We start from the raw sequence: 27,331 nt of genomic DNA on the forward strand, positions 1-27,331 counted from the left end.
AAACTCAATGGTTGAGGCAGCATCTATGGAGAAAAGGAGTAGGCGAAGTTTCAAGTCGAGACCCTTCTTCAGACTGATGTTGGGGGAGGGCTTTCCCCAGCATTTTTTGTCTACTGTGGTTTGTAGGTTAATTGTCTTTGGTAAAATTGTAAATCATTCCTAGTATTCAGGGTATGATAGTACTTGTGTACAGTGTATGATAGTACTAGTGTACAGTGTGATCGCAGGTCAGCACAGACTCGGTGGGCAGAAGGGCCTGTTTCCGTGCTGTATCTCTAAAGTCCAAATTTCTAAAGACAGCATTTCAGATAGGGACCCTTCTTCAGAACTATGTCTAAGTAATCATGAAGCTGATTCTAGTTTGATTAGGTAATGGCTCCACAAGTGCCATCGGCAGGTTCCAAGAAGCTATTCCAGCAGCTGAACTGGAATCATAACAACATGAGAATCTAAGAAACTGGAGTAGGGATTGACAAATCGGCCTATCATGATTTATTCTGAATCCATGCCCTGGTTCCGTTTGGGGAAAGCAACCTTCCCACATTTGTCTCTCAAATACTCTTCAGAACTTTTGTAAAATTCAATATGATCACTTCTCATTTTGCCGAATGAATGAAAAGAGATAGGCAATGATTTGCAATGAAGACATAAGGATTCTCCATGGGTAGCTTGAGTGAATGGGTGAAGGCTTGACAAATTGAGTTTAAAGTGGGAAAATGAGAGGTCAGGCACTTTGGTAAGAGGAATTTAAAGGCAAGCTATTACCTAACTGGAGAGAGATTGTAGATGAAGGAAGTACAGATCACAGAGTTAGCAGGCAATACAGCATAATTTCATAATGTGCTAACCCATCCATCTTTGCATCATCAGCAAATTTGGCGAAGGTACACTTTTGGGTTTAGGCTTATTATTGTCACATGTACCGAGGTACAGTGAATAGTTTTGTTTTGCAGGCTAGCCAATCAAATCAGATAATACTATACATACATATAATCAAGGCACAATACATAGAGAGCTAAGCAAAAAAATCAGAGTGCCGAATATAGTTCTCAACATTGTAGCACAGCATTTCCAGAGAGAATGTAGACACAAAATGCTGGAGTAGCTCAGTGGGACAGGCAGCATATCTAGAGGGAAGGAATGGGTGGGGTTTCTGGTCGAGGCCCTTCAGACCGAGTCTGGGGAGACGAAGACTGGAGATATGGAAGGGTAAGGTGTGAAAACAACTGTTTTTCACAGTCTGAAGGGTCTCTACCCGAAACGTCACCCATTCCTTCTCTTCAGAGATGCTGTCTGTCCCGCTGAGTTACTTCAGCATTTTGTGCCCATGCTCAATATAAACCAGCATCTACAGTTCCATATTTCCAGAAAGTCTAATGTCTACAATGAGGTAGAAATGAATCAGATAGTACCTTAGCTTTTTGAAAGACAATTAAAAAAGCCTGATAACAGAAGGAAAGAAGTTTGGGCACCATATTTGAGGAAAAATGTGCTGGCTCTGGAGAGGGCCCAGAGGAGGTATGTAAGAATGATCCCAGGAATGAGTGGATTAACTTATGATGAGCGTTTGACGGCACTGGACCTGTACTCGTTGGAGTTTAGAAGAATGAGGGGGGATCTCATTGAAACGTACAGAATTCTGAAAGGCTTAGATAAAGTGGATGTGGAGAGGGTGTTTCCACTAGTGGGAGAGTCTAAGATTAGAGATCATAGCATCTGAATTAAAGGACATTCCTTTAGGAAGGAGATGAGAAGGAATTTCTTTAGTCAGAGGGTGGTGAAATCTGTGGAATTCTTTGCCACAGATATATCTAAGGCAGAGATAGATAGATTCTTGATTAGTATGGGTGTCAGAGGTTATGGGGAGAAGGCAGGAGAATGTGGTTAGGAGGGAGGGATAGATCGGCCATGATTGAATGGTGGAGTAGACTTGATGGGCCATATGGGTTAATTCTGCTCCTATTACTTATGACCTTAAGTTGTTATAACACCAACAGAGGCAAAGATGCCCTGGTCTGGTGCTGTGTGCTTTCCATATGCTGTATTTTGGCCCAATGGCTGTGGGAAGGGACGAGTTGGGACAGATGATTGATAATGTTGGCTGCTTTTCCAAGGCAGCATGAAGTGTCGATGGGTTCAGAGTTGGAGAGTCTGATCTGTGTGATGGATTGGGCAACATCCACAACTCTCTGCTATTTCCTGTGGTCTTGTGAAAAGCTGTTCCCAAACCAAACTATTCATACAAATCAATGCAATAGATATTATACGTGGGGATCCTTTACTGATCTTTGTGGTAGCTAACATTGGCATTGATATATGTACATATGTGTGACACAATCTTTCTTCCTAGCTCCCTACCTCTTTCCCCCATTTCCCCCACTCATTTTTTCCTCTCTTGCCCCCTCCCCCTCTCCCCCTCCCTCCCTCCCTCTCGCCCCCTCCCCCTCCCCCTCCCCCTCCCTCTCCCCCTCCCCCTCCCCCTCCCCCTCTCCCCCTCACCCCCTCCGCCTCGCCCGCACCCCCTCGCTCCCCCTCTCTCTCTCTCGGCTCTCTCTCTCTCTCGCTCCCTCCCCCTCGCTCCCTCTCGCTCCCTCTCTCGGCTCTCGTTCTCTCGCCCGCTCTCTCGCTTCCTCCCCCTCACTCCCTCTCTCTCGCTCTCTCTAGCTCTCGCTCCCTCTCTCTCGCTCCTTCTCTCTCGCTCCCTCTCTCTCGCTCTCTCACCCCCTCGCTCTCTCTCTCTCCCCCTGGCTCTCTCTCTCTCTCTCTCTCTCTCTCCCCCTCGCTCTCTCTCCCCCTGGCTCTCTCTCTCTCTCTCTCTCCCCCTCGCTCTCTCTCTCTCCCCCCCCCTCTCTCTCTCTCCCTCCCCCCCCCTCTCTCTCTCTCTCCCCCTCTCTCTCTCTCTCTCTCCCCCTCGCTCTCTCTCTCTCTCCCCCCTCTCTCTCTCTCTCCCCCTCTCTCTCTCTCTCCCCCTCGCTCTCTCTCTCTCCCCCTCGCTCTCTCTCTCTCCCCCTCGCTCTCTCTCTCTCTCTCTCTCCCCTCGCTCTCTCGCTCTCTCTCCCCCCCTCGCTCGCTCTCTCTCTCTCCCCCTCGCTCTCTCTCTCTCTCTCCCCCTCGCTCTCTCTCTCTCTCCCCCTCCTCTCTCGCTCTCTCGCTCTCTCGCCCCCCTCGCTCGCTCTCTCCCCCTGGCCCCCTCCCCCTCGCCCGCTCCCTCTCGCTCCCCCTCGCTTGCTCTCTCCCCCTGGCCCCCTCCCCCTCGCTCTCTCTCTCTCTCCCCCTCGCTCTCTCGCTCTCTCGCTCTCTCGCCCCCCTCGCTCGCTCTCTCCCCCTGGCCCCCTCCCCCTCGCCCGCTCCCTCTCGCTCCCCCTCGCTCCCTCTCGGCTCCCCCTCGCTCCCTCCCCCTCGCTCCCTCCCCCTCGCTCCCTCTCTCTCGCTCTCTCCCCCTGGCTCTCTCTCCCCCTCGCTCCCTCCCCCCCCTGGCTCTCTCGCCCCCCTGGCTCTCTCGCCCCCCTCGCTCTCTCGCCCCCCCTCGCTCTCTCGCTCTCTCGCTCCCCCTCGCCCCCTCCCCCTCACCCCCTCCCCCTCGCCCCTCTCCCCCTCGCCCCCTCCCCCTCGCCCCCTCCCCCTCGCCCCCTCCCCCTCGCTCCCTCCCCCTCGCCCCCTCGCCCGCTCCCTCTTGCTCCCCCTCGCTCCCTCCCCCTCGCTCCCCCTCGCTCCCTCTCGCTCCCTCTCGGCTCTCTCGGCTCTCTCGCTCGCTCCCCCTCGCTCCCTCTCGCTCCCTCTCTCGGCTCTCTCGCTCGCTCTCTCGCTCCCTCCCCCTTGCTCCCTCTCTCTCGCTCTCTCTCTCTAGCTCTCGCTCCCTCTAGCTCTCGCTCCCTCTCTCTCGCTCTCTCCCGCTCTCGCTCCCTCTCTCTCTCTCTCTCGCTCTCTCTCCCCCTCGCTCTCTCTCCCCCTCGCTCTCTCTCCCCCTTGCTCTCTCTCCCCCTCGCGCTCTCTCTCTCTCCCCCTCGCGCGCTCGCGCTCTCGCCCCCCCTCGCTCTCGCCCCTCCTCGCTCTCTCGCACCCCCTCGTGCTCTCTCTCCCCCTCGCTCTCTCGCTCCCCCTCTCTCACCCTCCTTCCCTCCCTCCCTCCCTCCATACAAAATCACTGGGTCACATACAGCATATACACACGTGAAACTGCTTGTCGCATTCTTTTTAGAATATCTACCCTTTAATTGGGCCAGAAAGTAAAATTATGTAGCGGTATTGTAAAGAATGGGAATCCTTTTGTGATTTATGACCTTGATGAAAGGTTTATTTTGGCTTTGATTCTTTTTCTTGAATATTAATGAATAAAATATAATGAATTCTAAAGTAACAACTGCAATCTCTGCCAGCAAGGCTTTACCAATAAATAAATGTCAGGAACTGCACATGAAGGGTCCTGCAGTTTTATACTGCAGAGCTGATCAATGATACAGAGAAGGTGTTAGTTAGGAACTGTCAAATTAAGGCAATTTGTGATGGTTGTAGAAATATCTGAACATGAATGGGCTATTGATGCTGTAACATCAATCTGATTATAATGAGTAATTCAGAGGCCTGGGCTAATGATCTGGAAAACATGAGTTCAAATCCCTCTGTGACAGCTGGGAATTTTTAATTTATTTAATTACGTAAATTGAAATTAAAATTTTCTTAATAGTAATGGTGAATAAAATTACCGGACTTGCAAAACTCCACTTGGATCTCTGATGTCCTGTAGGGATGGGAATTTGTCTGGCCAATATGTGACTCCCGACTTGCAGCAATCTGGTTGTCTTATTAAATACCTTTTAAAACACCGACTTCGTTGTCCCAAAACACAACAGATGTACGGAGCTTTCGTGCCTGGAGAACTTTGACTCGCTGAAAAATGTGCCTAAGTTGGAAGCTGAATTGTGAGCCAAAGGGCCTGTTTCTGTGATGTAATTCTCATGAATTAAGTTTCCGCCTAGTTCACATGGTCATTAATACTGACTGTAAATATTTGAGGGACTGTGGTTTTCTCTACCAACAGTTTGCCAAACGGAAGCATCCAACATTTACACTCTTAAATTAATCTGCTGTCCTTATTACACTGCCTTATTAAATGCCTTTTGAAATTTGAGGTGTACTACTCCATTAGTTACTTCGTATCTAAACTGATAGTTGCACATTAAAAAAATTGTGAAATCGTTTTCTTTTCATCAGACCATTTTGACTGTATTTTTTAAAAACAATTTTCTAAGTACAGACTACCTTGACTATTTCCTCTATTTTTTCTTTCCTTGACATTCCCAATCTTCCTCTCTTTCTCTTTTCTTTTCCTTCTTATTGGATTGTGGTATTGAAGTTTCTATCTTTAAAATTGTTGAGCCTGTTCCAAATTCAGGGCATGTTAGGAAATCTCCACTCTTCCAAAATGAGTGCTGCAATCACCAGCCACCTCTTTTCATACTCTGAAGCAGGCTATCATTTTACTTTTAGTTTATTTTAGAGATACAGCACAGAAACAGGCCCTTCGGCCCACCGAGTCTGTGCCGACCAATGATCCCTGAACATTAACACTATTCTACCCCCGCTCGGGACAATTTATAATTATACCAAGCCAATTAACCCACAAGCTTGTAGGTCTTTGGAGGTGTGGGAGGAAACCAGAGATCCCGGGAAAAATCTGCATAGGTCACAGGGAGAACGTACGAACTCCGTACAGGCAAGCACCTGTTGTCAGGATTGAACCTGGGTATCTGGTGCTGTAAGGCAGCAACTCTACCATTGCGCCACCGTGCTGCCCTCGTGTCCAAGAATTGTTTTTGTCTCCTTCTCGTAATTCCTATGAAATATTTTAATTTCCTCACTTTTGCATGATCTTTGGTTCTCCACTATTTCTGGAATATATCTTGTTCCTTCTATCATGGCTGCGGGATTTACAATTTAAAATGCTCCATCCGTTACGTTTTTACTTATTATAGTTTCTTCTGTTCTGCCTTTAAGTGACTACATTTATCATTGTTATTCTCTTGCTTTTTTGCAATTGGTCTTTCGATTGTCTATGTGTTTTTTGCATGTGTATTCTCATATTCTCTCAGTGTTTTGGTTACCATTGTTGGTATTAATACCCTCCCATTCCCCAGGCCAATTCACTGGATGTATTCAAGAGAGAGTTAGATATAACTCTTAGGGCTTAGGTTATATGGGGAGGAAACAGGAACAGGGTACTGATTCTGGATCAGAATGGCTCGAAGGGCCGAATGGCCTGCACCTATTTTCCATGTTTCTATTCTAGAACTTGAATCAACTCCATGGCTAACGTAACTCCTGTTCAGTTGGTGCAGTGGGGATCTGGTACTGTTTGTGTCTCGGATGATATGCATTATGATATCCAAAAACCAAATATTGTGTCATATTATCTCTGCATGTTACCCCTGCAGGGATATATTTTCCCTGCATGGATCTTTTCATTCAGGATGAATAACTTGCTTTGTTTCACTATGTTACAATAACCAATATTGGCATTGACTAGGAACCCGAGAGCAATTGTTAATTATGAAATTAAATTCAACTTGTGCGATAAGCCAAACCCATACACATTACATATACTGTTGTGACCAACACATTGTGATGACTGGCCTAACTTTGGCAACATCTAGGGTACTTAATGACTGGAGTAATTGTGAAGTAAGTGTTGGCATTTGTCCATGTAAACAACACGGGGTTTGACCTTATTCTCCTTAGATATTTCCAGCAGCCATTTCAATAGCCGGCCATTTACAGGTTTACTTTATCCTTGTTTGATTTTTTTTCACTACTTAAGGTAAGGAGTGCAAAAGCTCATAGCAATATATCTGTCACCATTTCTAAATGATGTATTTGTGTGATATGAATGTTGGATGCATTTGGTTAAATATTTCACTTGGATAGGTGTTGTTAAAATGAAATATTTTTCTAGTCATTGCATAAATTATCTTTAAATTCATAGTCTATCAGGAACAAGGTACAGGAGCCTGAGAAACATTACCTCCAGGTTCAAGAACAGCCTCTGCCTATCAATCATCAAGCTCTTAAACCACACTGCACAACCCTGACCACAACCTTATCTCAGCAATGATCGACTATGGACTTTGTTTAGGTTGCACTTTGTAATTTGGTTTGCACTATTCTGGCCCAGTTACCTAACATTACTGGTAATATATTGGGTTATTAATTATTGTATGTTTATTTTTTATGTTGATCTGTTAATGTGTCAGTGAAAGTGCAGTAATTAAGAAGTTCATTGTAAGTAAGCAGTGCATACCCTTCCTCTTTACTCTTTTGATGCTTGACTCAACTGCAGGCAATGAAGTACTTGTCCTTTCATCTTTTCCCTTCCATTATCTAAGAATCCAAATAGTCTTTCTGGGTGAAATAGTTGGTACAAACAATGTGGTATCACAGGTAGATAGGGTGGTCAAAAAGGCATTGGACTTCATTGTATTGTATTGTATTTTAATGACCACACAGCCAGGCTGGTGGAATTTGTTATCAGTACAGCTCGATACAGGTTCTAACATTTCATCAAACATTAAACTTATAACATAGATATAACTACAGACAGACACATTTCATAATACATAAGGGCCATGCTTATTCGTATTTCCTCACTGTACAGAGTTTAAAAAGTTAATTGCAGTGGGAATGAAACTATTTTTGAAACGGTTTGTTTTGGAGGCAATTGACATGTAACGCCTCCCAGAGGGCAGTAGCTGAAAGGCATAGTGTGCAGGGTGAGTGGGATCAGAGATGATCTTGCGGGCTTTGTGAAGTGTCCGTTTGTGGTAAAGTGATTCAAGGGATGGTAGGGGTAAGCCAATAATTTTGGATGCTCTGTTTATGATGCGCTGTAATTTCTTCCGGGAGAGTGAGTCGAGACTGCCGAACCAGAGTGTGATGGATGAAGTGAGGATGCTTTCGATGATGGCTGTATAGAAGCGGAGCATGAGATGAGACCTTACTCTGAACTTCCTTAGCTGTCGGAGATGGAAAAGTCTTCGGAAATACCGTAAATTGGAGAAGTCAATGTTCATACCGCTAGGGTGCAAACTGCCCAAGCGGAATATGAGGTGCTGCTCCTCCAATTTCCGGTGGTGCTCACTCTGGCCATGGAGGAGGCCCAGGACAGAAGGGTTGGATTCGGAATGGGAGGGGGAGTTAAAGTGCTGAGCCACCGGGAGATCAGATTGGTTAATGTGGACCGAGCGGAGGTGTTCGGCGAAACGATCGGCAAGCCTACGCTTGGCCTCACCGATGTCGATACAGTATGGCTGCAGGACCTGTTTCCACACAATATTACTCTCTGACTCCTCCTTCATAGTGGAGAAACCAAACATGTATGGCTGTACAACAATTAAAGATTTAATTAACTCGCTTGAGTTTCTGTTACGTGCCACTTTAATTCTCCATCGAACTTCCACTCTAACCTCTTGGGCTGGAGACTCCTTGACTGTTACAATAAGGCCTAGAACAGCAGCACCTCACCTTTTGTCTGGGAACATTGTAGCCTTCTGGACTCAGTATTGCGTTCTACAGCTTTTTATAATGAAATATCTTTCCAGTCATGACATAAATTATTTAAATTCACAGTCTATTTGCAAGAATATTTAACACCTTAACATTCAATTTCACGGAAGTCGATGCTCTGAGTATGGTTTGGAGTTTCATAACCCACAGACCTCTGCCCTCCCATTTATCGTTACAACTGAGGACAATATTTTATCCTGCAAAACATTAGCGGTGTTAAGTACTGGAGTTAAGATTGCGTGACATAAATGAAAAATCATTACTCCATTAGCTATTTTTATATAGTCAATTATTTCAAGTAAATCCTCAATGGTTTTAGTTCTCCTCAAACGAGTTAATGAAATGTTTAATTGTTGTGCAACCTAACACGGGCTCCCTATTTGCATTTACCAGATTCTCTGTCTTTTTACTCGTCTCATTATCTGTTATTTTAAGGACTATCCCCTGTTCCTAGCCTTGGTTAAGTGCATGGTTGACATTTAATTACCCCAAATAGTTCCACGAGAACCATTAATCCCATCATTCAGCCAATACTGACAGCTCTTTGCTTCAGAATTCTGAAGACTTGACTGAAATTGGCAATTTTCCCATTAAATGCCATCTGTGCGTAATGATTGTTGAGACGAGTATGATGTACCAGAGCTCCTACTTAGGAATCTGTAATACTGTTATTGAAATATCTGTTACTGTGAATCTTCTTGATATTCAGTGTGGAAGAAGCAATATAGATGCCAGTGCAGAGGTTCTGCATTTTCATCATGCAAGATTATTTTTAACTCCGAATTGCTAAATAAACAGAGCTTCTAAAAATATATATGTTTTTAAATCAAGGAAGCTCGCAAATGTTATTGAGTTTGATTCGTCTGGAGAATATTTGATAACTTTGAAATCAACTTTGTGAACTGAAACATCACCTGACCTATGTGACTAACTTTACAAATTCAAACTTTTTTTTCTCCAAATCTTCCTCCTCTTAGGTGCTGCACCAAGCATTCACAGTTAGTTCAGACTGCACACCTGGATTCCAGCAGAAGAACTATCGAGTCTTACAGTCCTCAGACTATAAAAAGGACCAGTTCATTTTGAAAGGTAGGATTTTTACCTTTTATTTAGTTGGTCATCAGGTAATATGGTTGAAAGGATATCTCAAATCTGACCTTTATATTTTTTCTACTTGCATTATGTAATCTATTTCTTCTGATCTAAGAGAAGTGTGTTGCTTCACTTGGTACTTTTCCAAATGGTTAAATTTCACGTAACAACTCTGAGCTATTTCTGGTGACATCTACCAGGCTTTGGTTTGCTGATTTTGGATGAGTTTATGCTGAGTACAATATGAGCCATGGGTGAAATCGGTCTGTCTCTCGAATGTGGACATTCATTAGTGTCTGATGGGATCTGGTCAATGTCTCGTTATGTGCCTCTGCTTAATCCAAATACCCATCATTAACAGAGATGGTCAAAAACAGGTGTGGATTCTCTGCTTTGGGTAAAGTGACATCTTGTATGAGCACATAGAATGATTTGGATGAGAATGTGCATGGCATGAATAGTTAAGCCCCTGTCCCACTTAGGAGACCTAAACAGCAACCTATGGTGAAATTGCCCACCACCCAAGGTTTCCATGAGGTCACCGGAGGTTTTGGTCACTCTCCCTAATGGTCAAAAGTGGTTTCCGCATGGTCGGGGCTTCATCTAGGTTGCTGCTATTTTTTCATCATAATTAAAACCGGCCTCGACTAAAAATAGGTTGCCGTTTTAAAAATCGATTATTTTTTTGTCGCAGGTCCAATCGAAGTCAGTTTCCTTCATAGTCGAGGAAGGTTTTCAACATGTGCGTGGAAGGTGGTTGGAGGTTGCAGGTCACCTCGACCTTGATTTTTTTTGGGTGGCGGGCAAGGTCACCAGAGGTTTCTGTTTAGGTACCCTAAGTGGGACAGGGGCTTAACAGTGCAGATGATACTAAAGGGGCTGGTGTCATAGATAGTGAAGATAGTTGTGAAATATTACTGCAGAGTATTGGTCAGCTGGGCATATGTGCTGAGGAACGGTTAATTTTGTTTAATGCAGATAAGTGTGAGGTGTTGCATTTTGTGAAGTCAAACAAGTGCATGTCCGATACAATAGGGCCCTGGGGAGTGCTGTTGAGCAGAGGGATCTAGTAGTATAGGTACATAGTTCCCTGAATGTGATGTCACAGGTTGATGGGGGGGTCAAGAAAGCTTTTGGTATATTGGCCTTCATCAGTCAAGGTATTGACTATAGAAGTTGGGACGTTGTGCTTCCATTGTACAAGATGTTGGTGAGGTCTCACCTGGAGCACTGTGCTCAATTTTGGTCACCCTGCTATAAGCTCCTGTCTCACGGTGTGAGTCGACCCACGAAATTAAACTCGTGGTAATTACGTACAATTAATGTAGCGGGAATGTCGGAACTCGTGGACGCAACTTAGCGACTCGTGGCGCTAACGGCAGGTACCCGGGAAACTTGTTTACTCTTGAAAAACTTTAAACATGATTAAAGATTTCCACGAGTCAAATTTACTCTTGAAGTTAAAATTTGAAACATTTAAACTCGTTGTAAGAACGTAGTAGCCCGTGAGTTTACCGTAGTGATTTGTGCGTCTACTGTGGGCACTCTTTAACTCAGCGGGCAGGCAGCATCTCTGGAGAGAAGGAATGGGTGACGGGATGACGTTTCCAAATTTCTGCTGCGTCTTTGTGTTACTCCAGCACTGTGTGTTTACTTTTTGTCGCTCCCTTCAGTTTCCCAGGGGGTCGGGACGGGACTGGAATTAGGGTGGGGGGGGTTGGGGTGACTCACTGTCGAGGACTTCATAATGCAGAGAGCATTATAAACAGTGAACCCTGGAAAGGGGGGAGACTTCTCTCTGAGTTGGAACCAGGAAACTGAAGCAGGAATTTTCTTGAGGTTAGTAACGACAGATAAATGGTTGGGAAGGGTTTAGAGGGCTGTGGGCCACATGCAGGCAAATAGGACTACCCCAAGACGCCAACTTGGACGGCATGGCGAAGGTGGGCCGAAGGACCTGTTTCCGTGTTGTACAGCACCATGACAAAGGCCTATCCAGTGGGATTGACATGTTTTGTATTTTTCCTTTCTAAAGATGCAGTGTATTTTGGTGACTATTGCACACTGCAGACCAGAAGCGCCTTCAATACCCTGAGAGAAGGAATGAGCGGGTTAGGTGAGCAGGAGACTGGGGTTGTTTGCAGTTGCAGAGGGAGGGGGCAAGGGCGGTACAGTTCCCAGTCTCAGCTCCTGTTTTACCGAGCGTGTGGACGTGGACGGGTGGCTTGGTTGGCGGCAGCCCATGGTGTGGCAGAGCCGGCGTGCCCGTTGACTCCCATCCCCCCCCCCCCCCCCGTCCGGGTCCACACTGGGAGAGAGCCCCCGAGCACCTGCCCCGGGGCGACTGGCACTGACCTGCTGGCGTCGCCGATGTGAAGACAGTGCAAAGCCCCGCGCCTGGTGCAATGGGCGGGGAGCTGGGGAGGGAAGGGGTCACACACATGGCTGGGAAGCAGAGGGATGGGGGTGGGGGTGGCGACAGACAGGGCCAAGAATGAGATGAAGAAAGACAGAAACACCGACGTGCAAAGGAGACCTACAATAGTGCATGATCTCTCTCGCGTTATGGCGGGTGATTGTCACCTGCCCGCTGTTGCTGACGCTAAAGCCTTGGGATTGTTGCCCTTCGTGTTGGCGTGGAGGGGGTATTGTGCCGTTTGATTGCCCCCTGCTATCCCAGGGACAGGGAGACACAGCGCTTTTGATACTGGTGGGCAATCACTACCAAAGTGTCTGCCCACACAGTCAGTACACCTCTCCTACACTTGTCTCATACTAAGTCACCCCCCCTCCCTCCACTCGCCCCCCCCCCCCCCCCCCCCTCCACTCGCCCCCCCCCCCCTCCCCCCCCCCCACCTTTCCCTCCCCCCCCACCTTTCCCTCCCAACTCCAGTCCCATCACGACCACCTGGGAAACTGAAGGGAACGACAATCAATAGCCACGGATACAAATAATGTCATACACAAGAAAGGGCAGATGCTGGTTGACAAAAAGTGAACACACAGTGCTGGAGTAACACAAAGATGCAGCAGAATTTTGGAAATGTCATCCCGTCACCCATTCCTTCTCTCCAAAGATGCTGCCTGTCCTGCTGAATGACCATACTGAGGGAATTCCCACGTATATGAAGCAGAGAGAAACGCTCTGGCACTGGACGGTGCACATTTTCCCATTGTAGGTTATATCAATAAATGCGGCCGCGCTGAATTCTATCTTTAACTCAAAGCTGCAGGATGGAGCTGTCTTCTTTAACACTGTTGCTTTGCTGCCACCGCCTCCTTGCTGCACAATGGCAGCGAGTGTGGGGCCGAGATCCTGCCTAGTTTTTTTAAAGTTCTGAAATGGAATAACTTTCAATACTGAATCAGAATATACTTACTGTATGAGATGCTGTCCAGCTCCTCTATTTGATACTTAAAACAGGCCTTCATTCACGGTTGGCTCAAGCGTAACTCGGGAGAGGAACTTGGTAACTCGGGAGAGGAATTTGGTACATCGCAGAAATTAGAAGTAAACGGCAAACTAAGACATACATGTGGGAACTCGTTTAAATTCGTGAACATAAACTTGGAAGCTCGTAGACAACCACGAGTGTGATTTTTTCCTTTCACTCGGGATCACTCGTGGGTGGACTCGCACTGTGAGACAGGGCCAATAGGATGTAATTAAACTGGGACGAGGGCAGAGAAGATTTACGAGGATGTTGCCAGAGCTTGAAGGTTGAGCTATAGGGAGAGGTTGGGCAGGCTAGGACTTTATTCTTTTGACCGCAGGGGACTGAAGGGTGATTTTATAGAAGTACTAGACTAAGTGGGACCCGTTGGGTCCCAGCATCACACAGGAGGGCTGGTCATCCAACGCAATATTCCACCTCTCCACCAATTCTAATATTGGTGGCCAGTTGGGGGGGGGGGGGGGGGGGGGGGGCTTTCTGGAGCGCTAGTATGGGTGTTGTGGGCTGAAGGGACTGATTTACAGAGGGCTAGTATGCAAATTGTGCGCCAAATGGATTCTTGGGCTGGCGTCTCAGTCAATCGAGCCTGTTGTGCTGGCAACTCACTCACTCACGGCTGGTGGGCTGGTAGTTGACTCACAGCTAATCCTTGAAATTGTATTTCAAGCAGGGTATAAGGCCACCAAATTCAAGTGCAGTTTCTTACCAATTCTAGCAGGGTGCAAGGCCACCAAATTCAAGTGCAGTTTCATACCATTTGAAGTAGGGTGCAAAGCCACTAAAGACAGCGAGCCGTGACCTCTCCCTCCTCCATCTTGCAGAGACTGAGCCACACCCACATTTCCGGGTATTATAACCCCTCCCCCCCCCCCCTCCCACCCCCACCGGAAAAGGTGTGGCTTTCATGGAGTGATTGACAGGAGAGAGATTCTCAACATTTAAAAAAAAACTAATAACACTTTTATTTTTCATTGATGGGAAGAATTCTCTGCATCTGCTCAGCGGAGGGGGACTGAGTAAGATGGCCAAAAATCACAGCCGTAAGTGGTAGCGTTTTATCTAAAATCAATATACAGTGCAAACAGGTAGTAAGTGCATTTACAGTAGTGCCTTTTAACTTCAAGCCAAAGCACCCAAGCCGCCATTTGCAGTAAGTAGTGCCTTTCAACTTCAAGCCAATGCACCCACACCCCCATTTGCAGTAAGTAATGCATTTTAACTTCAAGCCATTGCACCCAAGCCACCATCTGCAGTAAGTAGTGCCTTTCAACTTCAAGCCACACCCAAGCCACACCCAAGCCACCATTTGCAGTAAGTAGTGCCTTTCGACTTCATGCCACCATTTGCAGTGCCTTTCAACTTAATGCCAAAGCACCCAAGCTACAATTTGCAGTAAGTAGTGCCTTTCAACTTCAAGCCAAAGCAACCAATCCACCATTTGCAGTAAGTAGTGCCTTTCAACTTCATGCCACCATTTTCAGTAAGTGGTGTCTTTCAACTTCAAGCCACACCCAAGCCACACCCAAGCTACCATTTGCATTAAGTGGTGTCTTTCAACTTCAAGCCACACACAAGCCATAATTTGCAGTAAGTAGTGCCTTTCAACTTCAAAGCTCCCAAGCCACCATTTGCAGTTAGTGCCTTTCAACTTCAAGCCAAAGCAACCAAGCCACCATTTGCAGTAATAGTGCCTTTCAACTTCAAACCAAAGCTCCCAAGCCACCATTTGCAGTAAGTAGTGCCTTTCAACCTCATGCCACCATTTGCAGTAAGTAATGCCTTTCAACTTCAAGCCAAAGCAACCAAGCCACCATTTGCAGTAAGTAGTGCCTTTCAACTTCAAACCAAAGCTCCCGCCACCACTTGCAGTAAGTAGTGCCTTTCAACTTCATGCCACCATTTGCAGTAAGTAATGCCTTTCAACAATGCCAAAGCACCCAAGCCACCATTTGCAGTAAGTAGTGCCTTTCAACTTCAAGCCACAATTTGCAGTAAGTGCCTTTCAACTTCAAGACAATGCACCCACGCCCCCATTTGCAGTAAGTAATGCATTTTAACTTCAAGCCATTGCACCCAAGCCACCATCTGCAGTAAGTAGTGCCTTTCAACTTCAAGCCACACCCAAGCCATCATTTGCAGTAAGTAGTGCCTTTCAACTTCAAGTCAAAGCTCCCAAGCCACCATTTGCAGTAAGTAGTGCCTTTCAACTTCATGCCACCATTTGCAGTAAGTACTGCCTTTCAACTGCAAGCCAAAGCACCCAAGCCATCATTTGCAGTAAGTAGTGCCTTTCAACTTCATGCCACCATTTGCAGTAAGTATTGCCTTTCAACTTCAAGCCGCACCCAAGCCATCATTTGCAGGAAGTAGTGCCTTTCAACTTCAAGCCAAAGCAACCAAGCCACCATTTGCAGTAAGTAGTGCCTTTCAACTTCAAGCCAAAGCAACCAAGCCACCATTTATAGTAATAGTGCCTTTCAACTTCAAGCCAAAGCTCCGAGCCACCATTTGCAGTAAGTAGTGCCTTTTAACTTCATGCCACCATTTGCAGTAAGCAGTGCCTTTCAATTTCAAAACACACCCAAGCCAAGCCAACCAGAGGAGATTTTTGCAAGCTTTAGAACCAATAGAGACATTTTTTGCAAGCTTTAGAACCAATAGACATTTTTTTTGCAAGCTTGAGAACCAATAGACATTTTTTTGCAAGCTTTAGAACCAATAGACATTTTTTTGCAAGCTTTAGAATCAATAGACATTTTTTTGCAAGCTTTAGAACCAATAGACATTTTTTTGCAAGCTTTAGAACCAATAGACATTTTTTTGCAAGCTTTAGAACCAATAGAGACACTTTTTGCAAGCTTTAGAACCAATAGACACATTCTGCAAGCATTTTAGAACCACTAAGGGCACTTACATTTGAGTAGACATGTGTTCAGTGTTATTCACAGCTCAGAGAAACGTGACCCTCTGCCTTCCTCCATCTTGAAGAGACTGTGTGGCACACCACTTCCTGGTTTTATATTCCCTCCCCCCTGCCGCCAGCAGAGAGAATGGGGAATTTTGTAAAAATATTAATATCTCACTCATTTTTAATCGATGGGAAAAATCCTTGGCACACATACGGCGGAGTGGGGCTCTGAGCAAGGTGGCCAAAAATGACGGCCGTAGGTGGCGGCGTTCTCTCGGAAGTCGCAGCACAGATGGCCAAAACCGGTCAAGAACAGACTTTTAGTAATATATCGATATAAAATCATGAGGGTAAATAGATAGGGTGAGATGGGGAATCAAGAGCCGGAGGACATAGGTTTAAGGTGAGAGGAGCAAGATTTAGTATGATTCTGAAGGGCAACTTTTTCATTCAAAGAATGATGGGCATAAGGAACGAGCTGCCAGAGGAGGTAGTTCCATGCCATGGATAGCACAGGGATATAGGCCATCCTGGTCAAATTGGGACAAGCTTAGATCGGGCATCTTGGTCGGTATAGTTAAGTTGGGCCGAAGGGCCCGTTTATATGCTGTGTGACTATGAATCAATGAAACATTACAGCAAGGAACAGTCTCTCTGGCTCAGACCGTGTCAAACAAGATGTCAAAGGAAACTAATGTGTTCAGCTTTACATGATCCATATCCCTCCATTCCCTAAATATTTGGGTTTGTTGAGATAGTTTTCCAAATTGATTTGATAGTTAAACTTTCCTTTAACCCAATTACAAGTGTAGAGCATTCCCTGATGTGGTGTTATTATATTCTGAGGTATAATTTCCTGGCAAGATTTTATTTAAAGCCAAGAATGGGGATCTTTTTAGTAACTTTTGAACATTAGGCAACCACAGTGCAGTAATAAATATATAGCTTTTGTAAAATATTTTTTGAAAAATATACAATGTAAAATCAAGTTACTACAAGTAGGTGCTCTGGGTATACTTACTGAAAACGCTTATTTTTTGTGATAATTTTTATAGCTGCGAGAAATGTAATAAACCCGACTAAGTAGGACCCGTTGGGTCCCTGTCACATGGGAGAGCTGTTCCCCCAACGCAACCCGTTCCCCAATGCAATATTCCACCACTCACCCATAGCCCCCAACTGTGCAGGCACGGCTCATTTCCCCTCATCCCCAGCACTCTTTCCCTTCCTCTTCACCCTCCCTATTCTTTCCCGTCTCGTCCTCCCCTCCCCAATCCCTCCCTCACCTCTCCCTCCCTCTGCTTTCCCCTACCCTCAGTCACTCCCTCCCTCTCTCCCTCCATCCATAAAAAGCAGCGTGTGTCTCAAACTCTGTGCAAACTGCTCGGCCACCCTGCAGCCCGACTCTCCCTCCCTCCCTCTGACTACTCTGGCTCAGCCGCCGCTCGGCCTGTCCGACCACCCGCTGCTGCGGCTCGGCCCGTCTCCGCCTTGCCCACCCACCCGCTGCTGCCACTCGGCACATCCCCGCCCTGCCCACCCGCCTACCAGCCTGTCTGTTCGCTGCCGCCGCCGGGCTGGGCCGCGGGGGGGTGAATGTAGTTGGATTCGTCACCATGGGCACCGCGAGTTTCGATGAGCTGGTGGAGAAGATCTCCTCCGAGGCCGTGAGCGCGAGTCACCTCAATGGTGGCAGCGGAGGAGACGGACCCGGATGGACGGGTAGACGGGACCTCCATTGTGGCAGAGGGTGGGCGGGGGAGAGGGGTGAGTGATGAGGGAGAGAGAGACAGGACCTGGGCCTCCAGAGAACATACCCCCCACCCCCCCACCCCCCCACCCCCGTGGCCGATGCCAGTGGTGGGGGAGACGATCGACAATGTTACCGTGAGGAGGGGAGAGAGGAGATTGTGAGTGAGGCGGGACAGGCCGCCGCCGGTGGGTCAGGAAGGGGCGTCACCAACCCGGCCGTGGCATTGACTGACAGGAGAAAAGACCAATCTGCCTGGCGCTGACTGAAGAAATCTGCGCATGCGCGTTTTTTAAGATTTTTAAACCTCGATAACTTTTACAATATGCCACCGATCGGAACGAAACTTGTTGCAATTACTGTGCAGGCACAGCTGACAGGCACAGCAAGTGGAAAAGGTATTTATTAAAGTTTAAAATGGGAATAACTCTTACAATATAACAACAATTTATATGTTAAAGATGAAATGTATTCAGTTCATTCTTTCTTGTTGTGTCTCTTGTTGGATTCTGCAGCCGGGGAGGGGGATGGCTTCAGGCGGGGACTGTCGGGGGCCGGTGGGGGGAGCGTCCTGCACACTCACACACTCACACACTCACACACTCACTCACACACTCACACACTCACACACTCACACACTCACTCACTCACTCACTCACTCACTCACTCACTCACTCACTCACTCACTCACACACACCCACTCACTCACTCACTCACTCACTCATTCACTCACTCACTCACTCACTCACTCACTCACTCACTCACTCACTCACTCTCACTCACACTCACTCACACTCTCACACGCGCACAAACACCATATATATGACAGCAAACTCTCTTGAATCTACTCACAAGGCTGAGTGCGGCCTCTCCATTGTGGGGCGTCCGCAGTCAGTGGCACATCTGCAATCAGCGCGACCTCTACACTGACCAGAAATGACGCAATCAGCGCGACCTGTCCACTAAGCGGAAGTCACGAAATGAGCGGGACTTGGACTAAACGCAGTTGGACCTAATAAAGCATTTATTCCTTCCAAACACAGTTGGACCTAATAAAGCATTGCAGTTTCAAGCACAGGCAGGGCAGCAGGTCAAACAACTCACAACTCTGAAGAAGAGTTTCGGCCCGAAACGTCGCCTATTTCCTTCGCTCCATAGATGCTGCTGCACCCGCTGAGTTTCCCCAGCAATTTTGTGTACCTTCGATATTCCAGCATCTGCAGTTCCCTTTTGAACAACTCATGGCATTGTTATTTCATTTCATTTCATTTCCAATTAAGCATTGCACTTTCGAGCACAGGCAGGGCAGTAGACCAAAGAACTCATTAAGGGCTAACAAATCATTTATTGTAAGTACATTGCAGACTCACAGTTCAGTTGATTCACAGCTTAAAATAACAGTCGCGGCTTCTCCCTCGCGATCTTGCATGGTGACTGATTTGCGTACAGGCATCCGGGATTTTATAGTCCTGCACCCCCCTCCCCCCGAAAGTGATGTTACCTTCATCGCGGTGACTGACAGGCGAGAGGACCAATCTCAAGGTTTTTTTAAACACTCATAATTTTTTTATTTTTCATCGATGGGAAAAATCCTCAGGGCTGGCTCAGCAGAGGAGGACTGTGAGTAAGATGGCCAAAAAACACAGCGATACAGGGCAGTTTAAATCGAAGATAGACACAAAATGCTGGAGTAATTCAGTGGGACAGGCCACATCTCTGTGATTTTGCAGTGGAGTGGACAGAATGTAAAGGAAAGAACTGCAGATGCTAGTTCAGTCTGAAGAAGCGTCACCCATTCCTTCCCTCCAGAGATGTTGCCTGTCCCGCTGAGTTACACCAGCATTTTGTGTCTACCTTTGACTATCTCAAATATTTGTGACAATAATAAACCAAAACCACCAGCAATCGCTGCTTCTCTTCTATGTATGCTCATATGTTAATTGGAGTAGAATTAGGCCATTCGACCCATCAAGTCTATTCTGCCATTCACTCATGGCGGATCTATCTATCCCTCTTAATCCCATTCTGCTGCCTTCTCCCCATAACCCCTGACACCCGTACTAATCAAGAATCCAATCCACAGATTCACCACCCTCTGACTAAACAAATTCCTCCATCTCATTTCTAAAGGACCATCCTTTAATTCTGAGGTTAAGACCTCTAGTTCTAGACTCTCCCATTGGTGGAAATATCCTCTGCACATCCAGGCCTTTCACTATTTGGTGAGCTTCAATGGGATTCCCCCTTGTCCGTCTAAACCCCAGCGAGTATAGCCCCAGTGGCGTCAAACACTCATCGTATTAACATCATATTAACATCATATTAACCCACGATGCTGGCTTCCCGAACGTTGCCACATATATTGACAAGAAAACACTGGTAATGTTTGCCATTTCATTTTGATCGTCAGAGAGAGGCTTTACCTCTTTCCCTGTAAATCTCTCATGCACCCCTTCTCCCCCTGGAATGTTTTATCTGAAGCTCCGTAACGCTACACCACACAAACTGTTGAAGTAATTATAACAGCACGTGAACAGCTTAAGGACAGCTTAAATTGTATTGCAATTACTTTTGTTGAGCACTTTATTTTGTATTAATCCTATCCTTAATTGTTGATGGTGACAAAATATTTACTTTAAGCTTGTGTGCTTAGAAATTAATTTCTGGTTGATGCTGCTAAAAGTGTTGCATGGAGCAGCAGCATTTAGTTTCTGCCCCTGAAATTAATTCCAAAGATGGAGTAGAAAAGCCCTGATGGTACCATGTGGTGTTGTGCTCCTGAAAGGGGATGACTTTTTAAGATGTACTGACTTACATTCATGAATCCTGTGAGACTGAGGTTTAATTAGCGTTAACTAATTTAGTGCATTGTCAATCCATGTGAGATCCACGTTTTATGTCTTAGAGACTCAGCATTGCAAATATTGAAACCCCATATTGGTTAACTGAAAATGGAAATTTTCCCACCACATACATTTGATAGTGATTGGAAATGAAGTCCTCTAACTAAATTGGGGTAAATTATGTTAAAAACTAACACTTTTGGAACATTCTCAAATACGCGCCTTGGGTTCAACTCTGAGCACGGGTGCTGTCTGTACGTAGTTTGCACGTACACTCCATGAATGCGTGGGTTTTCTCCGGGTGCTCCGTTTCCTCCCACATTCGAAAGGCGTGCGGGTTTGTAGGTCAATTGGCTTCTGTGAATTGCCCCTAGTGTGTAGGATGTGACTACTGAGACAACGTGGAACTTGTGTATGGGTGATCACTGGTCGGTGCGGACTCAGTAGGCCAAATGACCTGTTTCAATGCTGTATCTCTAAACTATTCTAAGTTTGAATAGATTACATGTTCTTTTTAAGGACACTTAAAAGACACAAGTTTATTAGTGTGCTGTTTTGCAGCATAATCTCTAGCTCTGCTTTTGATAATTTACTGAAAGAAATCATCTTAATCTCAAAGAAATATAAAGGATCCAGAAAATTGGTAACAAATAGAGAGTAATGGGGCTTCTAAATTCTCAAATACAGTTTATTAATATATTTCTGTCGCCTTATATTTATAGAAGGTACAGTCTTCAATAAATTATTATAAAGGATATTTATTGAAGACTATTATACAGCACATAATCAAGCCCTTCAGCTCAACTATCTTCTCTCATTATTCAGACTGGCCACTCCCTCTGTCGCCTCCTACAGCAAGCAAGTCAGTTTGAAGGGAATTAAGAAAAGCATTGTTGTTTTGAGCAAAACCCAAACTTTGGTAAGAGTTTTTAAAAAAAACCCACACCAAACTTGTCTATTTCTTCTGTTTGTAGAATAATGTTTGCCCAAATAGGAGCTGGTGAAATATATTTCCATTGAGTAAAATGCTGATGGAGGAGGCCACTTATTGCTGTACAAAAACTCTACTAACCTCACAATTGTAAGACAAACTAAACCAAGGTACATTTGAAATGATAATCACTTGAGGAATAAAGCTGCTTGTAAAGTAATTTGGACCTATTCTATGTACTCTGGCTTGCAGTTAATATTTGGCTTTTAACAACAATTTTAAATTAGTAAATCCAATTTTATCCCTTCACAAGGGGAACAAAAGACTTTAATCTTTGAGCCTGAAGTTTTCAAGCATAACATCTTATTCACTGAGGAAAAACGACACTGTCCTATAGTAAATTGAATCCAAGGATGATGCTAGACAAAAAAATAACAGCTACTTTACAATTGTAGAACAACTGGTGCAATGATTCAGAAAATAAACTGCAGAAGTACAATACCCAAGTGCTTAAAATCTTATTTCTTTAAGATAAGTAAAACTTATGAATAAACGTTATTCAAGCTGGGTACGGTTTTGTCGTAATAGTTGAATGAGAATTGTTATTTAAGACTTTCTGTTATTCCTTCATTAATTAAAAAAAAGGCTTGCTCACCGAACCATTTATCCGAGGCAGCAGGGGATTTATAATAATTTTCAATGCTTAAATCATGTAGCATGACTGAAGGTTGAGAAGAATGAATCATCTTTTATGATTGAAAATCACATCTCGTGCTCCCATGATGTGATTTCAATTACAGGAAGAGCAGAAATAATCTCCCCAACCAAGAATTATTCAGAATAAAATTTATACAGAGATCACATCTGCAATTTTCAGTGCATTTCCAATGTTCTTTCCTTTCCCCTTTCCCCTCTGGCCTCCAGGTGCAGGCTCTTGATAATAGGATTTCTAAGACGTAGATAGGGTAGACTCGATTTATCCTTCACAAATGCGACAAGAGTGAATGAATGGCACAGTTTAGATGAATTGTGGAAGTGCGCCACACTCAATGATGTCTGCCTGCTTCCACACAGGCTGACTTCCCATGGAGTTACTGGAAACGCTTTGGAAGTAAGAACTCTGCCACTTCTGCTGCCTTTTCCAGGGTCCAGAGACATGTTTGCTGCCTTTAAATTCAACAAATTGTCCTTCAATGGCAATCAACCCCATTAAGGGCAGCAGGGTGATGCAGAGGTAGAGTTGTTGCCTTACAGCACCAGAAACCTGGGTTTGATCCTGACTACAGGTGTTGTTTGTGTGGAGTTTCAATGGTTCTTTACTGTCATGTATGCACAGCACAGTGAAATCCTTTTGCACAACCACAAATGCGCAGTTGCCATATGTTGGTGCTGTTTACAAAGGAAAATAAAACAGTCCGAAGTCCAGTCCACATGTTGGCTGTACATAGTGCCCCCAAACCAGGTATGCCTGGGGCTGTTACAGGTTCTTCCTGTGACTAGCTGGGGTTTCTCTGGGTGCTCCAGTTTCCTCCCCACATTCCAAAGACATGCAGGCTTTTATGTAATTCGTTTCTGTAAATTGCCCCTAGCGCGTAGGATGCAAATGCTGAGATAACCTAGAACTAGTGTATGGATGATCGCTGGTCAGCGCAAACTCAGTGGGCCAAAGGGTCTGTTTCCACACTGTATCTCCAAACTAAACTAAGTTTGGATGTAGGACATGTTCTTTTTAAGGACATTTAAAAGACACATTTATTAGAGTGCTGTTTTGCAACATAATCTCTAGCTCTGCTTTTGATAATTAACTGAAAAATAATTTTAACATCAAAGAAATATAAAGGATCCAGGAAATTTGTAACACACAGATGTGACAGTAAAGGAGCCTCTAACTATTCAAAGTAAAAATTAATTACTTAAAATCCATTGCCGGCAGTGATTCAAAATGGCTGGTATTGGATTAACACCAGCTGACAATAACTTTCATTGACTGCTGTGGATTTAAACATTGGATACTGTGTATATTCTCTTCAGCAGCAATAACCTGTCTATAGTTAGTTGTACTCTGCCATGCTTTTAACGACTCCAACTGTATTCTACAATTAATGTCTTACTCAGCTGACATGATATTGAGCATTAGACTCCCCTGATTCCTTTGATGTCCTTGATCATTTGAACCAAGCTAAGAGATGAAGCTGCTTTTGAAGATGCTTTTATAACGCAAAGTACACAGATGGAAATTTTTCCTGCATCTGATATACCATTTATGACCCTGGTGTAACTTACGATGGCAAGTATGGGTAAAAAGAGAAAATATGCTCTTTCAACATATGAAAGAGACCTGACTAGGAACAACAATTAAGGTGAAATAAACGGAAAATGACATTGCGGTTCAAGAGATGCACAAAGGTTATGCGCTCAGACTCTGATGGAACCTGAACTGAGTAGTGCAGAGGCTTGTGCAGAGGCTTAATGATGCTGGCTCCGGTCCTTCACAGGTGGCAAGCCAACCTCATTAGGATAGTGTCTGTGATGGTCTGACAAGGCCCCAGAGGCAGAAGGCTGCTGGATATCATTGGGGATACAGATTGCTGCTGTTTTGTAGTTTCTGGATGTTGTGGATTGTGTACTCATGAGGAGAGTACACAGTAGCCAAGCAAGCATGCAACTTGAGGACTGGGGAGGAGGGGGTGGTTGAAATGGGTGGTACAATGTCAAACATGTGGTGTGGCTAGAGTCTTTTTAATAATAAATCCCCATTTTCAATGTTGTGATCTTGTAAGATCTGTTTAAGAATTATTGGTCAGTTGAAACGTAAGCCTGGATTTCAACGACATTGAAACTTATAGTTTTGAGGAGAGATCAAAGCCTTATTTGGAGCTTAAAAAGCATATTGCATTCTGTATAATTATGTTGCAAGTTACTAATGTTGGATTCATAATTTCATAAGTTCTAGAAGCAGAATTAGGCCATTCAGCCCATCGTCTACTCCACCATTCAATCATGGCTAATCTATCCTTCCCTCTCAACCCCATTCTCCTGCCTTCTCCCCAGAACACCTGACACCCTTACTAACCAAGATTTTGTCAATTTCCGTCTTAAAAATATCCATTGCTTGGCCTCCACAGCTGTCTGTGCTAATGAATTCACAGATTCACCACCCTCTGACTAAATAAATTCCTCCTCATCTCTTTTCTAAAGGTGCGTCCTTTTATTCTAAGGCTATGTCCTCTGGTCCTAGACACTCCTATGGCCTATGATCCTAGACACTGCCACTAGTGAAAACATCTTCTCCACATCCACTCTATCCAGGCCTTTCACTATTCTGTTGGCCATCAGGGCTATTTCAAAATGCATTTTAAACCAACATGACATTGGTGACATTTCCAGTATTTAAAGAACAGGAAATGACCCACTAAATGGCATACTATCTGATCCTTTTCTATCTAGTAGAACTTCATCCCTTCACTTTATTCCTTTATAAGTAGGTATCAAAAATTTCATCTACAGAATTATACCCATCAAAACCTTTCTGCCTTGTGAAGGCCGAATCTCTGAGCAGTCCAGTTAAATGTTGATTATAGCATTCACTAAGAGAGAATAGAATATAGAAGGAAGATGCTTATGGATTACCTCTGAGATATTCGGAAGCAATTGGGTGGGTTTGGCCAATGAATACTGGTGGATCTGTACTGAAATCCTGACGTTTATCAAAGTAATAACCCTTGAATTTGGATATCACACAAAAATGTGACATCCTAAGCTTTCTGTCCAAACTCTGCCAGTACGCTTCCCAATGTGCTTCACCACAGATCTGCATGGAATCCAAGGGAAAAGTAGGAACTTGCAAAGGTTGCTCATCAATCTCTTCTTGAAAGTAAGATCAGTGAATCTATTGTTTGAATGGCCGCGATGGGGCTGAGGATAAGAAGGCTAGAAATAAATGGACGTTTTAAATAGTTTCTGTTAACTTTAATGATTTTAATGACTTAGAACATTGAGCACAGGAACACCACAAGGTCTGTGCCGAACATGATGCCAATTTAAACTAATCTGAATTACCTGCACATGATCCAATTGTTACAATTCCCTGCATATGCATGTTCCCATCTAAAAGCCTCTTAAACACTACTATCGTATCTGCCTCCTCCACCACCACCCCTGCCTCCACCAACACCCCATGAGGTAGCTTGTTCTAGGCACTCACTACCATCTAGGTAAAATTAAAAATACCTGCCCCACTCATCATTTGTAAACGTTTCCCCTCTCACCTTATTTGTCTTGCCATTAACTGTATACTTTCCGAAACTTACTGATCGGGTCACCTTTGCTTTTGCCCAAATGATTAATACATATTACACATAACAGAGGTCCCAGAACTGATCCCTGCAGATCACCACAGGTCACAGACCCTACAGTCAAAACAACTCCCTCCATCACTCCTAAGACCAAACTAATTTTGTATCCAACATACCATCAATGTGGGTCCCATGTGACTAACTCTTCTGGACCAGCCTACAATACGGGATGTTATTGAATGCTTTAGTAAAACACATGGACAACATCCACTGCCTTGCCCTCATCAATCATCTTTGCCACCCCCTGAAACAAACTCAATCAAAATTGTTAGATGGAGCGTCTGCCACATTCAGCCATACTAATTATCTCTAATAAATTCTTGCTTTTCCCAATGCAACTAAATCCAGCTCCTAAGAATTTTTGCCAATAATTTCCCTACTGCTGATGTAGCGCTGTGAAAGATATTCATGTTGCAGTTGTATAAGACGCAGTGAGGCCGCATTTAGAGTATTGTGTTCAGTATTGGGCGCCCATGTTGTAGGAAAGATGTTGCCAACCTGGAAAAGTGCAGGGAGGTTTTATGAAGATGTTGCCAGGTCTTGAGGCCCTGAGCTGTAGGGAGAGGTTGAGCAGGCTGGGACTCTATTCTTTGGGGCACAGGAGGATGGGGGTGATCGTAGAGGTGTACAAAATCATGAGAGGAAAAGGTTGGGTAGACGTACAGAGTGTCTTGCCCAGAGTAGGGGAATCGAGAACCAGAGTGATATAGTGTGGTAACAGGCCCTTCGGCCCAACTTGCCCACACCAGCCAACAATGTTCCAGCTACACGTCCCACTTGGTCCATATCCCTCCAAACCTGTCCTATCCATGAACCTGTCTAACTGTTTCTTAAACGATGGGATAGTCCAGGCCGCAACTACCTCCTCTGGCAACTTATTATATACACCCACCACCCTTTGTGAAAAAGTTACCCCTCGGATTCCTATCAAATCTTTCCTCCTGGTCCTCGATTCCCATACTCTGGGTAAGAGACTCTTGTGCATCTACCCAATTTATTCCTCTCATGATTTTGTACAACTCTATAAGATCATCCCTCATCCTCCTGCGCTCCATGGAATAGTGACCCAGCCTATTCAACCTCTCCCTATAGCTTACACTGTCTAGTCCTGGCAACATCCTCGTAAATCTTCTCTGAACTCTTTCAAGCTTGACAATATCTTTCCTATTACGGTGCCCAGAACTGAACACAATATTCTAAATGCGGTCTCACCACCGTCTTATACAACTGTAACATGACCTTCCAACTTCTATACTCAATACTCTGACTGAAGAAGGCCAAAGTGCCAAAAGCCTTTTTGACCAACTTATCTACCTGCGACTCGACCTTCAAGGAACCATGCACCTGTAATCCTAGATCCCTCTGCTCTACAACACTAACCAGAGGCCTACCATTTACTGTGTAGGTCCTGCCCTTGTTCGACATCCCAAAATGCAACACC

At 45.0% G+C, this 27,331-nt stretch overlaps 1 protein-coding gene across 1 annotated transcript in view; it reads left to right on the top strand.

Moving 5' to 3' along the window:
* Nucleotides 1-27,331, top strand: part of cdh13 (cadherin 13) — a 1,031,775-nt gene that overhangs the window by 161,340 nt on the left and 843,104 nt on the right. The window contains exon 2 of the mRNA XM_033035775.1: nucleotides 9,534-9,645. Within this exon, the coding sequence (XP_032891666.1) occupies nucleotides 9,534-9,645 (112 nt within the window). The remainder of the gene's footprint in view (nucleotides 1-9,533; nucleotides 9,646-27,331) is intronic.

The sequence above is a fragment of the Amblyraja radiata genome, chromosome 17, assembly GCF_010909765.2.
Source record: "Amblyraja radiata isolate CabotCenter1 chromosome 17, sAmbRad1.1.pri, whole genome shotgun sequence".
NCBI classification, from domain to species: domain Eukaryota; kingdom Metazoa; phylum Chordata; class Chondrichthyes; order Rajiformes; family Rajidae; genus Amblyraja; species Amblyraja radiata.